Genomic DNA, 17,761 nt, shown 5'->3' with positions numbered 1-17,761 from the left:
TTGGGCAAAACATGGTGATGTTGGTATGACAATGTGAACAATTCTAAAAAGGATTTATTATCTTCAAAATGTCACGTTAAATTGGTCCCTACAGAGAAATCAGCAGGACAGAACAGCTGGTTGGTAATCACTGACCCTGTTTACACCTGGTTTTAAAGTCTTGGGTAACCAGATCACAAGTGGACAGCGCTAAATACAAGTTTAAAGGTCCCATGGCATAAGAATTTCACTTTATGAGGTTTTTTAACATTAATATGCGTTCCTCCAGCCTGCCTATGGTCCCCAAGTGGCTAGAAATGGTGATAGGTGTAACCGAGTCCTGGGTATCCTGCTCTGTCTTTGAGAAAATGAAAGCTCAGATGGGCCGATCTGGAATCTTGCTCCTTATGAGGTCATAAGGAGCAAGGTTACCTCCTCTTCCTCTACTTTGCCCACCCAGAGAATTTGGCCCACCCATGAGAGAGAGGCATCATGGCTTTCAAACGAGCAAAGTGGCAGTTGGTCAAGGCCCCCTTCCCTCCTCCTCAATAGCTACAGACACAGAAATGACTAAGGAAAGCTCATTGTGGGACTGGCTCTAGTGGCTGTAATTCTGCACCAAGGCTGAATTTCGGCAAAGAGACTTACTAGATACAGTATTAGGGGACCACTATCACAGGTCTATATAAAAGCATCCAAAGAGCACCATGTCATGGGACCCATTAAACAACCACCAAGACGCATTGTGATCCGATCACTTAAACCACTTGTAAAGGTGGTCTGACACGCATTTGACCGCATATCTTTTGTAGTGTAAACGCAAATGCATCCTGGTGCAGTAACAGCAAAATATGTCATCAACGCAGGACGTAATGGTTGTTTTGGTGACAGTACGCCAGCGCTCTGTAACTTGCCCATTTAACGACAAGTTGGACGAAATATTGCGTGACCCTCCATCATTTTGCTGTATGGAAGGAAAAGTGTTAAATTCTGCTGACAGCGATCTCTCCAGCTGTACTGAAACAAAACTGCTAATATGACTGTGAGAGTGTGAATGTAATAACTGTACCTTCTAGCAGAAATGTGGAAATCTGAACATGAGCGATCAGTTGGAGAAGCATTATAGACACGTGTGAATGGAGAAGAGTCTTCTGATTGCATAAACTCTTGTGTCTCTTTTCTGGAAGCTTCTAGTATTTCAGACTGAACTTTGTATCAGTAACCATTTATTATTTCCATGCTGACCTGGTTTCTCTATATTGTTTGCTCTGCTGGGGTTGACCCAAGCTTTCATGTCCTCTCATGCGTTAGTTACACGATGCTATGCAAACTTCTCTTACAGAAAGGGCCTCAGTATGGTGACGTCCTCTGCATTAGACATTAGCAAACAGCACTGCAAACAAACAGCCTGTGCTTAGTGCAAAGGACTATGAGAAGGTCATCCCTCTCTTTAGTGGTTCATTAGTTTGGTCAGGCACCAAAAGGACAACAAAGGTGGATATGACAGCAAGACAACAAACGTCTTAGAGCTCAGAGACATTTTTCTACTTAACCACCAGGACAACCCAACCCCAGCTACATCACAGCTCAGTTTAATCTCATCAGAGATTCCTGTACCTGATCCTGTATTATGTTATTGAGAGAATGATACACTAACTAGCTCTTCCTAAATGGGTGTGGAGAATTCCCAATGGCCAAAGATAATGTGCAGGGAACCACCTCAAGATAGAGGAACTATTCAGGCATGAATCATTGCTCCCTGGGGAGTTGAAATATAATGCCTTAAAGTGTAGTTGTATTCTATAGCCATAATTAGACAAAAGCCCAAATATGCCATATTTCTTCAACAAAATTGTCCTGTGGTTTTCAGTTCCCTTCTATTTCACTGCTCATCTTTTCTGTAATAAAACATTGTCCTATTGCAGTATCACACTGCTCTCCAGAGTGCAAGGATTGATTGACAGCATTTCTAATGCAATCCAAGAACTGCCACTAGACCCAGAACTTTACACATTGTTGGCATAATAACAAGGCCTGAGGCTTCCTGACACATGTTTGCACTGTGCTCCATTTTGAACCAAACAAAATCATCATCCCTTTGCTCTTTACTCTGTTTGTCCACACTGGTGTAATTTGACTTGGAACATGCAGGACTGAGAAACATCTACCACAACAGGAAAAGGACTGCCTCACTTCAATTGTTTGCACCGTGGAAGTTAAAAGACCCAAAATCCTGCCCTTTTCAAACTTGCCTTAAACGTGCCAGTGTAGTTATTGAATGCTGAAAAATAGCCTGGTCCATATAACAAAGCAGACTCATTTCAGAACTAATCACAGCAGTGGATATAACCTACTAGCAAAACTCTGTTTCAATGGAAAGATCCTGTGTCCCACGATGCATTTACACAAAATGGATAAGTACATTGAAGATGTCTTCCCGGAGGTAAAATGGGACTCTTTATTACATTACTGGTAAAAAAAAAAATACAGTCCAGATGGTGTGAAGTATAATGCTGTAATTGATGTATAATCAGGATAAACACATAATTTACTCAATTTGTCAAGAAGAAGAGCTCTAGGCCACCACATTTTGGCAACTACAGTGGGATGATGTTGTTCAGTATCATATCAGCCTGTTCGTCAAAATGTCACATTAGCGTAACACAACTTATTAACTTAAGGAAATCAAGTCATAACCAAAGCAAAGCAAAAAGGCAAGTTTTTTAGGTAATCGAATAACTGGAATTGAAGACAATATGCAGAAAAGAAGTGTAGCTTATTTCCAACCATATTGGGTGAGCAGATACAGGTGAGTTTCAGTTGGTGATAGTTAAATAACGATATGTATTTCGAAAGATGTCAAGTGTGACAATGAAACCACTGGGAATTAGCATCCAACTCTGCAGTCCCCCTCTGCTCTACGGACCGTTTTAGCATCTTTTAGCTCATTGTTTTGGTTTAAAAAGCCTGCAACTTTGCTGTTTTCATTCTGTTATTTCCAGTCATTAGCTACAAGCTAGTGAACATAGTTAAACATTTAGCAGCTAAAGAGCCAGATATTTCCCTCAGTAGTAGTTAGAGACCAAAAATAGTGCTAAAAGAAGATACTTGACTTACAGTCGCCCGTTGCTGAATAACTGTTGACTTCCTAAAGGTTGGCATAGAAAACGCTATGTGACCGAATCACAGAGTAACTTACAGAATGCAGAAGTCACAAAAAGGTAGGTTTCAGATGGTGCTGGCTCATAGCCAAAACAAGTCAGAATGTTATGCAATCCAAATATTTTAAATAATTGCTATTTATGATATGAAATGCAGGGAAGGATAGTTAGTATCTGACTTAGCACTACTCATCTTCTCAGTCATGGCCTTGTGTTTGTTTTAAAATTGTACCTTAATAGGTAGGCTACTGCATGTGGCTCCAGCTTTAGCTGTCATTTCAGACTGGTAAATGCAATGCACCTGAGATTGACATGTAGCTGCAGACATTCAGCCTTCTGTAGCCAAGTAACCTCATACGCGTGGGGTTTCTCAACTGAGTTTGCTTAACCTGCTTGAACTACAGCATTTTCTCAGGACTCAGCTTCATCTCGGGGCTTATCTGCCACAAAACCCCGACCGCCCGCTGTGGAAAATTCCCTGAACCCAAATGTGACAGACGGCCTTGAGAGATGGAAGCGTGGGGAGAGAAGGAGGGGCTGGTTGTGAAAAAAAGCAAGCCTACTGTGTGTGACACATGACATTCAAAGACAGAGAATAGGAGAAGAAAAAAGGAGAATGCCACAGCCAGGATAAAGGAAAGACATGGGAAGAATGGAAACTACATATTGCTGGTTTTGTCTCTACTGTTCCATAGTCTACTTTGTTTCTCATAAGACCAATAAAAGACCTTTTAATGAGCAAGCATTAAGCCTGTGATTTAAACTCTGATCGCAGGTGTCATTCTGGAGAGGGTTGTGTTAGTTTAAGTGATACATGTAAACAAAGCTGTGGAATCTGGGACACAAGGAAACATAATGATTCCAGGTCGCGTCTGTGAGCCTTTCTCTGTCTTTTGCTTTTTCTCTTGTTATCTGCATCTCTCTCATACACACATTCACATACCCCTTTCCAAACAGGAAATCAAATGTTACTGTGTGTACATTTATAATTAAAACATAAAAAGATAACATTTCACAGACTTATTGCATTGGGTTTTGGACAAAAGAGAGAAAATGGCTGTGTATTGGTTGTGGCTGTCAAATACTGTAGGCCAACATATCAATGAGAAGGCCGTCTGCAGGAGGCCTATCACATCCCGTTTTCATGCAGCCGGCATGAAAACAGATGCTTTATATATTCTGGCAGGCTAGATATTGCAGTTTCCTTGTGGCTATAATATGGAAGGATGCTCTATTTTCATTATTCCCCGTGCCCGATAAGATGAGATGAAAGTTAAATGCTTGGTTTGGCTGAAGCCAACAGTGGTGTCCTCAAAGTCACGTACAGCGGGGCGAGACCTGCTTCAATGAGCGTTTTCCTTCTCAATGAAACATTCACAAGAGGGTGAGATGAAAGATAAATAAAGAAAAAAGGGAGGAAACGGAGGAAAATGAAATAATTGCTGACTTACTTTGTTCCTATTCTGTTTGTAAGATTATGACGTGTGTGTGTGTGTGTGTGTGTGTGTGTGTGTGTGTGTGTGTGTGTGTGTGTGTGTGTGTGTGTGTGTGTGTGTGTGTGTGTGTGTGTGTGTGTGTGTGTGTGTAGCCTTAGACCTCCTAACCTGACTTGTGGGTGGTATCCATTTCATCACACGCTATGTTCTAGGAAGGCATAGGGGTTTGTGTGTGTGTGTGTGTGTGTGTGTGTGTGTGTGTGTGTGCAATCATGCAGCGTGACACAGCACAATGCCCATTCCCTAGCCAAAACACAGAGGGTGGGACACACACACTGCCTCTGTGGTAAATGTCACATACACTGGGAGACGTGATTTTACACACTCACATTACGAATAGGGCGCGTCCCTCCTGTACCATCTTTTCCTAAAACTGTCATGGGGGGGGGGCTCAGATGGAGCAGAGTGCAACGCCAACACACACACACACATGCTCATATGCATGCATGATACAGTGCACACGTCAGTCTCATCTCACACTGCATTAAGTCATGATGATTAGCAAGGTGAGGAGACATGTTTAAGATAATTTTTGGGGCATTTTAGGCCTTTATTTTGACAAGACAGCCAAAGACATGAAAGGGAAGAGAGAGGGGGAATGGCATGCAGCAAAGGGCCACAGGTTGGAATTGAACCTGGGGGGGCCTGCTGCGTCAAGGAGTAAACCTCTACAAATGGGTGCCTGCTCTACCAACTGAGCTATCCAGGCGCCCGTGAGGAGACATGTTTAATAGGAGGCAAAGAGGGGAGGGAGAGTGTGCTGAAAAATGCAAGATAAATCTGATCAGGAGGAAGATGAACCAAGCGGCTGAGGACGGTTGTGGTTGGCAGATTTTAATCATTACTTAAAGGTGCACTATGAGTTCCTGTATGACATCACTTCTGTTGACGTTCCAAGTAAATACCAAACAAAACAGAACAAGCTCGCCCCTCCCCCCATGTTTCGGTAACTGTCATGACTAAAGGCCTTTTTATGGTTGTGCGTAGAATCGACGGCGTACCCCTCAGCGTCTACGCCGGACCCTACGCAGTAGCCTGACGTGCACCTCTCGAATAATTTAACCACACGTCAAAGCGACGCACGTCTCTTTGTCATAGTGTTTCTCTCACTATGACTCTAGAGTCAGTACTTGCTCCGAAGCTAATCGCCGTCATTCTCTCACTTCTCCCTCTACCACACACTCCCCCCACACACACATGTGCCGGATCGACGCACACACCAACGCACAAGTATAAACACCAGGCTACTTATGTAGGCTACGGCGAAAGCTCTGCGTGGAGCCTCCGCAGGACCATAAAACGGCCTTAACTGACTAACTGTTACTAACCCCCACCCTCTTCCCAACCATCTTGTCGGTGATTGGCTGGAACGTGGTTTGTTGTATTTTGGTGCACAGCCTGTGCCCCTAGTGTTTGTTTGATGTTTACGACCCCTGTGTTGTCTCCCGAGACCGGGCTTTTTCACAGTGTATTCAGGGGGCAGGCAGCTAGCAGATCAAGGAGAGATGCCTACGATTTGAGACAAAAATGAAATTGCGCTGAAACCATGCAGGAACTCATAGTGCACCTTTAAAAGATTGTTCGAACATAGCATGTACTGGCTGTCAAGTCACTTAAGTTAGCTACTATTTAAAGAGCCATACCTTTGTCATTTTAAGTTGAGATTTCCTTTTTTTGAAGAAAAAAATTATAAATTAACATTAAAATGTGATTGTACTGTATCATATGTGGACAAGATTTGACATGATTTCAGTATTACTTTAGTACAGCCTGAAATATCCCCAAAATGTTATAGATAGCCATTAAATTTGGTACACACATTCATGTCCCCTTCAGGATGAACTTTAATAACTGTGGTGATTTTTCATCTAGCACCACCTTCAGGTTAAAATTTGAATTTGTCCGATACTTCGTTTTATGACTAAATACCTGCTAAACTAACATTACCATCAGCCTCAGCTGTACTTTGTGTTTAGTGCTAGTTAGCAAATGTTAGCATGCTAACTTCAGTCAGACAGTCAACCAGTTCACTCAGCTGACTTGCTGACATTCCTATTCCTCTCTGCACAGGACAGTTTGGCATTTATTCAGCTTTCTTGCGTCAGCAGGTCGGACATAAAAAACTCAAACAACTCATTGTAAAACAGTTATGTCTGAGTACCAAAGGTTTGCATGACGCAAAACATTCTATAACAGAGCAGACTTTGACCAGGTGTTCAGATGTAACGTATAACACCACGATACATGTAAGTATGTGTGCTGATAAAAATCAAATCTGTCAGCAGACCTGTCTACTTGTATCAGACCCAGAATCTGACATATATCTTTTGCTGACATTGTGTCAGAGATACAATGAAGATTTGCGGCATTCCACAGACAACAATGACATAACGTTTCAAAGTGCCCATAAAAACACACTGACCTACATGTAGCATTTATATAAGGTGTTTTAATTTAAACAACAGTTGTGTTACAAAACAGCTGAAGAAGTACCAGTGGACAATGATTTGCTTTTTGGATTTGGTTAGCCTCAGGCACATACTCTACTAGCTGTACTTTTTTACTAACCTTTCCACTTTTCTATTTGAATTACCAGTGTTTGCATGCCCTCTTGTCAAAATTGCTTGCTGAACACGCACTACTCAATGCATTTCAATATTGCAAAAATATTCTACTAATGAAAAAGAGATGCATGTTTTGCACTGTGATACTGTATATTTCCTCTTCACTTGACATTTCTATTGCATTTCTGCTTGTATATTCATCTGTATTGTTCCACTCTTTGTAGGCTATTTTATAAATGTGACATAATTACGGGCTCCAGTAATCCAAGAGGGTGGGAGCAGACACGTGTCATTGAAATTCCTAAGAGTTGCTGACAGAGGCTGATGAATGTCAAGATTAACTACAAAACTGTATCCACGTTTCTCCAATCCATTTCTTTCCCTCCTCCCTCAGTGTTTGATCGTGATGGTCTTCACCTCAGTGAAGAAGTGGTAGGAATCCTTCCCTCCCTCCCTCCCCACGCCAGAATTCTTCATCCCTCCAAAGGGCAGGTTCAGATCTCTCACCAGCCAGCAGTTGGTCCAGACCATACCTGCCTGTATCCGCCTGGCCACCCGGTGAACCTTCCCAACGTCCCGGGACCACACCGTGGCCCCCAGACCGTAACGCACGCCGTTGCCCTTGGAAATGGCCTCATCCTCCGTGTCGAATGGGCTGACGCAGGTGACAGGGCCGAAGATCTCCTCCTGCATGACGCTGGAGCTGTCAGATATGCCTGAGATGACGGTGGCTGGCATAAAGTAGCCCTTGGTGTTGCGCTCAGGGAGTTCCAGCTGGTCAACTCCCTCACCGCAGTGGACGACGCCACCTTCAGATTTGGCGAGTGCAACGAAGCTTCGAACCTGGGGATCAAGACAAAGAAGGATTACCAAGTGTATGATTATTTAAAACAATCGAAAATTGTTTTTTCACAGCATTCAACAGTTTGTTTTTTAATCACCTTCTCCAGGTGCTCTTTGCTGATAAGCGCTCCGTTGTTATTGCTGGGGTCAGAGGGCACACCTGTCTTCCACTTCTTAGCCGCAGCCACAAACCTTTCCAGGAACTCAGAGTAAATGCTCCTCTCTACATAAATCCTGCTGGTGCACAAGCAGATCTCTCCCTGAGAGGGAAGGAAAGAAGGGGAAGATAGAGGATTCTGATGGAAGCACTGATTGTTCAGGACATTGTTTTCATGCATCTGCTACGTGACAAAATATGGAATGTGATCTCCCCCATGTGGACACACCATGTCACTGCATCCTCATCACATGTAACAGTTCTTTATACCAGTTTTCATTGACATTAATAATAAGAATAAAACTAACCTCTACTCATGTAGCACTTACAAAAACAGAAGTTCACAACTGCTCTGAAGAAACAGATAAAGACCATGGCCAGGTTAACCTGCTAAGGATCCACTGGGAAATTATGATCTGCTTGGCCCCTTTGAACCCTTTGTACGTTTGTGCAATGTGTGACCACAAATTTGCTGTGTGTTTACTTGTGTGTGACAGTAATTTAGAAATATGCAACATAAGCGCAAAGCTGAAGTTCAGTTTATTAAAAGTGTTCTTTTGACACATGGATTCTCTCTCTTCCTCAAGACGAAAAATCAAGTAAGACCCTCCTTTGACATTTTGTGAAATAAGGTTATTCACATTCTTAATGAGAGTTATATGAGAAGGTAAATACTATTTTGATGTCTGTTCGTTAAAAATTAAGTTCCAGCCAGCAGCCCGGTAGCTTAGCTTAGCATAAAGACCGGAAATAGGGGTAAACAGCTAGCGAGGCTCGGTCCGACGGTAACTATCTGCCAACCAGCACCTTTAAAGCTCACTAATTAACACGCTACATATTATTGTTTGTTAAATCTGTACAAAATCTGAAGTGTAAACAACAACAACTCGTTATTTTACAGGGGTTATGTGCTTGACGATTCCTTGGCCTGGCAACCAGCAGAGACTCCAGGAATCTGTATGTCTCCAAATGTGAAACTATTTCTTGAACTTTTTTAGTTGATACACATTTCAACAAAAGAAAAACATCTCAACTTAAGGATCCTTTGCTATCTTTGAACTGACTGAGCAAACTACAACTAACAACTACAACTAAAACTTTCACCTGCTGATGAAGACCAGAACAAGTCCAAGACCTTGAGTTATGCTTTTTTTTGACAAAATATTTCTCTCTGAGTTGATGTGCTTAAGTGGAGCCTATTCCTTAACACATTTTCAATTAAATTAGCACAAAACAGTTGATCCACAGTTCTGGGTAATACCCCTCACAATAAGATGTAAACAAATAATGACAGCAATAGTAAAAGTAACCAAAAGCCTTAAATCAAGTCTTAAAACACTCCCTAACACTCTTCTCTTACCTGATTGGAGAAGCTGGAGCGGACCGTGGTCTCGATGCACTGGTCCAGGTTTGCATCAGCAAAAATGATGGCAGGGTTTTTACCACCTAGCTCCAGTGACAGCTTCTTACAATAAGGGGCGCTCCGCTCTGTGATGCGCTGGGCAGTTGCCGTGGAACCAGTGAAGGAAACCAATGGGACGTCAGGATGGCCGACGAGGGCGTCGCCTGCTCTCGGCCCAGTGCCAAATACGATGTTGACTACTCCCGGAGGAACACCTGCAGCGATAGACAGGTTTATGGATTTCTTATTAATATTCTTTTGTATTTGTTTATTAACATTTCCAGATTTAACATACAGAATAGTTTTACATATTAAATCCCCCCACTCCCTCCCTCCCAGATCCTCCAGATAAAATATAATTTAGAAAAAGTAAGTAAGTACAAGACCTTTGAATCAAGAAGAAAAGCAGACAAACGAACAGCTTCAACATAGTTCACCAAAGATACACATAGAATTACTCACATCCTACAATTAATACAAATTGGGCCATTTCAGACTCATGTTAAGAGGTATTCCAGTGTGTTACACTGGTTAGATTATCAGAGTAAATCAGAAAAGTCATCCAGACTCTCTTGAACATATGCATATTAACCATTAAGGGGATTTGTATCTTCTCCAACTTAAAGGGGAACTACGCAGTTTTTTTTTAGCTAAATTTACCTTAACTGAACAGCTTCAGAGTCATTGGAATGGTTATATGACTTTTTTCGGGTTGAATGGTGGTCATCTCGCTTCCCCCTAGCACCTGTGAGTGGAAAAACCACCCTTGCAACTTTTGGGCGGCGAGCCGCCGGCATCAGCATCAGGAAGTATCGCGTGATATCAGGTCTCGCCATGTAACAAATTGCTTTAGGCACTGCACACATACACCCATTCAGGAACCGGCTAGCTATAAGAACAAGGTAGCGAAGGAGTTTAGAAAAAGAAGCAGAAAGCTAGGAAAGCGGAAAGAGGAAACGGCAGACTGACCGAGCGAGTTTTTACACAGTGTTGCCAAATATCTATTCCGAAGCTGTAGGGGGAACTCTATATAGAAACCTGCGAGTGCGAGGAAAAAGCAAAATTGCCAAAACTGCATAGCACCCCTTTAAGATAAAACATTATATTCCTGATCCATCTGAACTGAGATGGAGGTTTCTAAGGTGGTGTTTGCCCCAAACACAAGTGGGTTCGATGCTGAGGTAAATCTTGGCCAGTTTAGCTTTGGTAAAATGAAAACGCCATATCTACTGTTTGAGGAGGAAGAGCATTCCACAGACCTCCAGGGAGAGGAGTGCCAAGATCTTGTTTCTAGAGTGATCTAAGGCTAGCCATATTAGGCTGAGGATTTATATTGGCTAATATCTCACAGATCCTTGTGATGGCGCCCTTGTGACTAGGGAGTATCTAGTGATGTTGCTGGGAGTATCTCAGGGAAAGGATGGTAACCCTTCTGTACAAAATGTCTAATCTGTAAAAAACTGTAGAAATTAGAGTGATTGATTAAATGACGTAAACACCCCATTGAGGTATAAATCTTTAATAACTAGAATTCCATCCCCATGCCATGCTCGATAAGACAGATCTCACTAGGCTCGGGTAAAGAGGTGGTTTTACATAAAAGTGCAATTAAGGAGGCTTTTTGCAGACCAAATTTTTTTCCTAAATTGAGACCATATTCTGATTGTGTGAGCTATAACTTGATTGTTGTATGATGTACTATTTGCCAGTTGGTAAGAAAGTGACTAAGGAGTGAATACGAAGATCGTATTACTCATCTAAATAGTGTAGAATTTAAAGTTTTGTGAAGAAGCATGCTTTCTGTGCAATAATTCATGAGAGAATCCTGCTAACTTCTGTGCGTGTAAGTGGATTGCTATTGCATTGTGGGTGCTGTAGTCCTACCAGCCTGCTGCATCAACTTGCACATCATCCAGGCAGTCACGGAGGTCATCTCGCTGGGTTTTGCCACCACTGTGTTGCCTGTAGCGATTGCAGGTGCAATCTTCCATGTCAGCAGGTACAGGGGGAGATTCCAGGGGCTGATCAGACCAGCTACACACAACAACAACATCATTTATAAAAACATAAAGCACAAATAGAACGATTTTATGGCAAACACCCTGAGTTCTCACCCACTCCCACAGGGCAGCGGATAGTGTAGTTCAGGCAGCCCATGTGGTCCATCTGGCTGCAGTCGGTGGTGTGGTGGAGCAACGATGACGCAAAGAACCGGAAGTTGTACGCCGATCGAGGAATGTCCACAGTCCGTGCAAATGTTACGGTTTTACCTGTATTGTTATACCAAAGATACAGAAGAGGTGAACAGCAGAGAATAATACCACACTCGCTTCTTGAAACGAGTTTGATATTAGACATTCATCAACCAATGTTTAATGATGATTTCTATCTCCTCAACATTTTAGGTTTAGGTTTAGGTTACTCTAAATAAAACACATTGCTTTTGTAATTGTAGGCTATGGTTTAACTAATGTACTGTAAAATGTATTTGTCTTTCATTTAGGTGAGAAGCTTTCCATTTAAAATATGCCCTAGTTGTTATGTGCATTTAAAAAATAAACCACCAAGATAAAACAGAAAAATAAAAATACAATATAAATCCTAGTGTTTTTGATGACCTTTTGTCTTTTCATCTTCTATAAGAATTGATTCATGCTCCCCAGAGCCCAATCTCTGTTCGTTTTGTATAATGCTTGAGCTTTCCTCTAGTGCCACCCTCTGGCCAAATGTCATCTTGGCACACAACATATCTCATAAACTAATTCACAGGCCCTGTTTTTATTTCTTCTACTAGTACAAGCCAGAAAATAGCTAAATAATCAGTATGTTGTTCAATCTGTCCAGCACTTTTGTAATGTGGCATGTACAAGGAACATAAACAAGGAATTGCAAAGGATTATATAAAAAACAAAAGAAGCAATTTTTTTATATCTGTATAGTAGTCAATTACTTACAGGCAGCTTTGTTGGCCTTGTTTTACCCTTGTGTCTATTTCTGTGTATTTACACTGAGAGCAACAAAACACCAGAATCAAATTCCTATGTACACACATAGACTACTTGGCCAAAAAAGCTGATTTGGGTTCTGATTTTGACAATACATTAATGGTTTGTCAATTAAGGACAAATATGTTATGGTGCCAGCTTCTCAATTGTGAGACTTTTCCTGTTTTTTCAGGCTGCTTTTCTTTGTTTTACATTATTATAAACCGAATAATTTGGGTTTTGGACAGTCACCCTGGTACATTTGGATACTTTTTTGTACTATTTTCTGATGTGACCAAACCAATTTGCAAAAAACGAAACAATTAGCAAATCTATATAATAGGGGTGTCACAATTCAATCTGACTTTCAATTTAAAAAAATGTTGTCAACATGGATGGCAATGCCACAATAAGAGCCATTCAATGGCAGAAGAGTACTTCGCAACAACAGTTTGTGTTTCTCAGAGTTTATGAAGTGCAATTGCCACCATTAGGCCATTCAGAGAAGCAGAAGGATTTTCCAGTTCTGTAGTTTCTCCGTCATCTCCGACTCCGACAGTGGCCATGCTGTCTGGAAAAGTTAAGCTGCAGGCTACTGGTAAGCTACATGCTACCAGCCGGTAAGCTACGCTGTGTCTGGCTTTTTTTTTTTTCTTCGGATGTGCACAAGTAGAAAAAAGGGGGGAAAATACTGGGGGAATTGGCAATCCTGCTTTTGATTCTGGTAGTCTAAATCAAAAGGTCATTTCGATCGATTTTCGATTTAAAATCAAAATCGTGACACCCCCAATCGATAATGAAAAAAAAGTGTTGTTTTGCAGCTTTTTATCATTCATCAGTTACTACTGCTATACATAAACTGCATATAAGGGTTTACAAAAAATTGGATATTAAATACGTTTGTACAAGTATGTGAGCATGCAGTCGTGTTCTTTTTGACCCACTGTCCAAGCCTTTTCTGTCAGAGCCACAATTTTTTGGAATAGTCTGCCCAATGAATTAAGGGAGTGTAATAGTCTCTCCTCCTTTAAAAAACATCTTAAATCTTGGATTAGGGACAATTACAATTGTAATCATACATCAAATACTTAAGCCCATGAACATATTTTGCTTTTTTTATTTTCTTTTTCCTTTATTTATACTGTATTTTATACTGTAATTAAGTTGAGGATTAGATGAGGTGAGCAACATATTGTCTGTTTGAGGGTATATTCATATTGTTTTAAAATTTCTGCTGTATTTATTACATTGCTACTGTATTTATTAGATTTACAGTGTATTTGTATTGATTTTTGTATTTTAGGGTGCCTGTTAAGACCTGGCTAGGGACAACAGATGGAAACTAGCACTTGTAGCTAACTCTGGCTTGTTTACAGCAAGTAATTTGTCTGTTGATCAATGAGCATTGTCCCTATCAAATAAATAAATAAATAAAATAAAGTTCTACGGACTGACTCAACGTGTGTTAAAACACTATATGACACCTTGGTCTCTGGACTCAGCTTGGGCCAACTCCTCTAGGTGGGCTTCCAACAGGTCAGCCAGCTTGTTGAGGACCTGTGCTCGCTGCTCTGGGCTGCGGGCGGACCAGTCAGGGAAGGCTTCTTTAGCTGCCGCCACCGCTGCCTCCACCTGCGGGCAGTAAAGTGCCAATTAGCACTAGACTTGGGCCGTTCAAATGTCCAAGCCGCAGGCTCAGTTTGCATACAATCAAACCAGTTCAGCCTGGTAAATCAGACTGGACATTATGGAAATCAACCTACTTTAACTCATATTAGCTTATTAACTTATATTGTGCTGTGTAACTTCCAGGTGATGCTACACTTTAGTGATTCTCAACATGGGGGTCAGAACCCCCAACCAAGTCGTTCCAAGATAAATATGAGGGGTCAAAGATGATTTTTTTTTTTTTTCAGTTTTCTTCTGAAATACTAGAACCTCCTTTTTGCTTGAACTCTCATTTCATGTCAACATCGAGGCCACAACCTGTGCAGCGGGATCACAAATACATTGTATACACTGGGGGGATTCTATGTAAAAAAAATTTAAACTTTTTATAATGGCTAACAACTTTGATTTTATAAAATAAAAAAAACAATTAGTCCGGTATGATAACCCACTGTAATCTCACCACTGTTATGCTCAAAATATTAAGGTTTATTGACATGTTTAGTCAATCCTTATTATCCCACCAGGGAAAAGTTTGGGAATGTTTAATAATTACTTCACTGTTGACTCTGTACGGAGCAAAGGTGCTTCTCTCCGACTATAATCTCTGAAACACTGTTTCACATGCTCCCTGGAAGAACCTGGATATTCAACAAGAATATGTGACGTAAAAACGCTTTCCTTTTCATGTCCTGGGCCGTCTGCAAGAAATTTGTGCAAAATGAAATCTTGCTGAAAAATCCATGCGTGTAATAAAATGCAATCCTGCACAAAGCCCTGCAATAAAGTATACCTATGTGAAATGTATGATTAAAAATTATCTTATAGAGTGAACAGAACATGAAAATTATTAACTAAAAAAAAAACACAAAGACAGAAACATGAGTCATGCACAAAAATAGGAACAACATATGCCAAATAAAGGTCAAATGCACAGCCAAAGACGAACAGTACAGCCACCAATAGATCTCATCTAACCCTACATATATTTCTTAACGTGTGGTAATTCAGAAATGACCACACATCTGTGAAAACCTTAACAAAATCTTTACCATATTTCAAATGTATTGCAGGGCTTTTGCATAAAAGGAAAATAGTGTATTATTTTCAATACACATTAGGCTACTGCAGAGAAAGTACCAAAAACAAACAATCCTAAAGTAATATTGCATGAGGCCCTCTCCTGTGTGTCTGAGGATGACCCACCTCCTCCTTGCCGCTGTCAGGCACTTTGCAGTAGACCTCCCCGATGGACGGGTCGTAGGAGTCGATGTGGTTCAGACTAGGGATGAACTTCCCTCCGATGTAGTTCTCCAGAACCAGGTATGGACGCTGCTCTGAGGCGTTCGGCATGGTTGCAAACCGATGATATCAAACTAATACAACAGCCTGAGAGAATGACTGCTGCAGGTAATGTGTCTAACCACATGGATCCAAAATGGTTGGCTTAGTACTGCTCCTCCTACTTTACAGCCGCCTCATGTCACATTTCACAATAAAGTGCACTATGGTGTGCAGCAGCAGTAGGCTAATTATTCTCCCAGGCACTGGTTATAAAGTTCTCATAGGTACTGATAAGAGCTCATTAAATAGATCTCCAAAGCTAGTGTATAAATTAAGTATTAATTGTTACAACTATTATACCGCTCAGTGCGGTAGACATGTGAGAAGAATCAGCACCACTACTGTAAATTCACAAAAACACATTTAAGATACAGGTATGACAGCTTAGATCCACACCATAAATAAAGTGGTCTATTCAGTCAGTTTTGTTGGGACTTCTACTGAGCGCAATAAGGTGTAACATGTATAAACTTGTACTTCTCGGTTATGCTGTAATAAAAGTGGAGCCTCCAAGTTCATTCTTGGCCTTGGAAATAGAAGTTGATTGTCCTGAAAGTGCCCAGAAAAAAAAAACATAGAAACAGGTTAAACCTGCTGAACAGCTGCCAGATCAATGGACCTTGAGGAGAAAGAAGAGCAGCAGGCCTGTAGGATCAGTGACCTCGTCGGGCTGTGCTTAAAGACTTTGTCCTATTTAAATGTTAAAGATTAACCCTTTTTTCTCACCATTGAATTAGACACACTTCATTTTTGTATTCCTATGAGCACAAGGAGAAATGCTAACGCAACTCTTGAAGAAAAAAAGTCTTGGACTTGTAGCATTGACAACCGCTCCGATTATTCTCAATGCTTTTAGGGCCCCTCAGAGGTCTGTAGACAGAAAGGCTTTTAGGCTTTGCTTCAAGGTGACCACCTTGTCACCTTGAAGCACCTTTTTTTAAACCTATTTATGTAACATGAATAGTTGGCTAGCCCGATGAAACCTGCCTCAAGTATGTATAAATGCATGTGTGCATCTTTGTGTGGATGACAGGAGAACTTGCATGTTACTGAAGCTATCCTGCGGACCTACGCTCGGTCTGTCCGTGTGGTGGAAATTCCTCTACACGAGGCTTGAGTTGAATTAAGAGACCGCAACAATCACTTGCATGGAACATCATCGATATCACGTATACTTGCAGTGCAATGCAAGCAAATATGTATTTCAGTCAGCGTTTATTCGATTCCACTGCTGTTCTTCGTTTCTGGAGTCGGCAATAGTTTATCATGATTTTTTCAGACCTTTGCCCTGGCCACATTACATCATTTTGCCATGTGTGTGTGTGTGTGTGTGTGTGTGTGACTGATGCAATGCCAATTCAGCCAGCAACTGTGGCAGCTTTAGGGAGTCATAGCATATATTCAGTCGTATTAGATTGAATGACTATCAATTAGCAGTAGTATTTTTCAACTTTAACAGAGATAATAGAATCACTTACAATAAAAGCAGGTCCAGAGAGGACAGACAGTCACAGCCAACAGATTGCTGGTGCATCAGCCACAAAAACTGCCAAGTCATGTAATGCAAAAATGTGTGATAACATGATATGCAAACCACCATACTATATTTCAGTTTTTCTGTCCATTCTCTGCATAACTAGCCTTTGGCCTAATTTGATGCAGACACTTTTCTGTGTATGCATACAAGAACTAAAGAGACTAACTAGATCATCGCATTAATAACACACTAACAAAGATCTAATTAAGAACCCAAACCAGAAACCCCCATGAATTCAAACACACCATCTGGCATTATATGCACCTACTGTATTTAACACTACTTTTTTCTTCTAATTGGTGTACTGATCTCCCTCCAGGCAGTCACAATTACTCATTGAGGAGTGTAGGGCTTTTGCAGACAGGCAGAGTACTCTTGAGGAGGTTTTTTTTGAGTTTTTTTACAGACTGCTCAAACACATCTAGATATCTTTTTTTTTCCTAATTGAAAAGCAGAAAAGCATCTTTGATTGGCTGCTAAAATGAAGGCAGAATGTGTTTTTCTTTTTAATCGTTCCATTGACTAGTCACTGTTGATTCACTTATGATCTCTGATGTTTCCTGTCTTTCTTACAACACTTAAACACGTATACTTTGCTCGTATCTCTGTCTTTCCACCATCTCAAC

General features: G+C 41.1%; 1 protein-coding gene and 1 long non-coding RNA gene across 2 annotated transcripts; one reads left to right on the top strand and one right to left on the bottom strand.

Moving 5' to 3' along the window:
- The first annotated feature begins 1,638 nt into the window (after positions 1-1,638).
- On the top strand, positions 1,639-3,878 carry LOC120546280. Its single transcript, XR_005636850.1, has 2 exons — positions 1,639-2,422; positions 3,545-3,878. It is a non-coding gene; the product is annotated as an uncharacterized LOC120546280 (long non-coding RNA).
- A 3,187-nt stretch (positions 3,879-7,065) lies between these two features.
- Positions 7,066-15,695, bottom strand: aldh8a1 (aldehyde dehydrogenase 8 family, member A1). Its single transcript, XM_039781170.1, has 7 exons — positions 15,461-15,695; positions 14,071-14,218; positions 11,717-11,872; positions 11,487-11,636; positions 9,561-9,817; positions 8,142-8,303; positions 7,066-8,043 (listed from the first exon to the last, which is right to left on the bottom strand). The coding sequence occupies exons 1-7, from the start codon at positions 15,605-15,607 to the stop codon at positions 7,591-7,593; spliced, it is 1,473 nt and encodes a 490-aa protein (XP_039637104.1). The 5' UTR covers positions 15,608-15,695; the 3' UTR covers positions 7,066-7,590.
- Positions 15,696-17,761: the final 2,066 nt, after the last annotated feature.

This window comes from Perca fluviatilis, chromosome 18 (genome assembly GCF_010015445.1).
Source record: "Perca fluviatilis chromosome 18, GENO_Pfluv_1.0, whole genome shotgun sequence".
NCBI classification, from domain to species: domain Eukaryota; kingdom Metazoa; phylum Chordata; class Actinopteri; order Perciformes; family Percidae; genus Perca; species Perca fluviatilis.
Note: the sequence above shows the minus strand (reverse complement) of the source record. Positions and strands in the feature narration are given on the sequence as shown.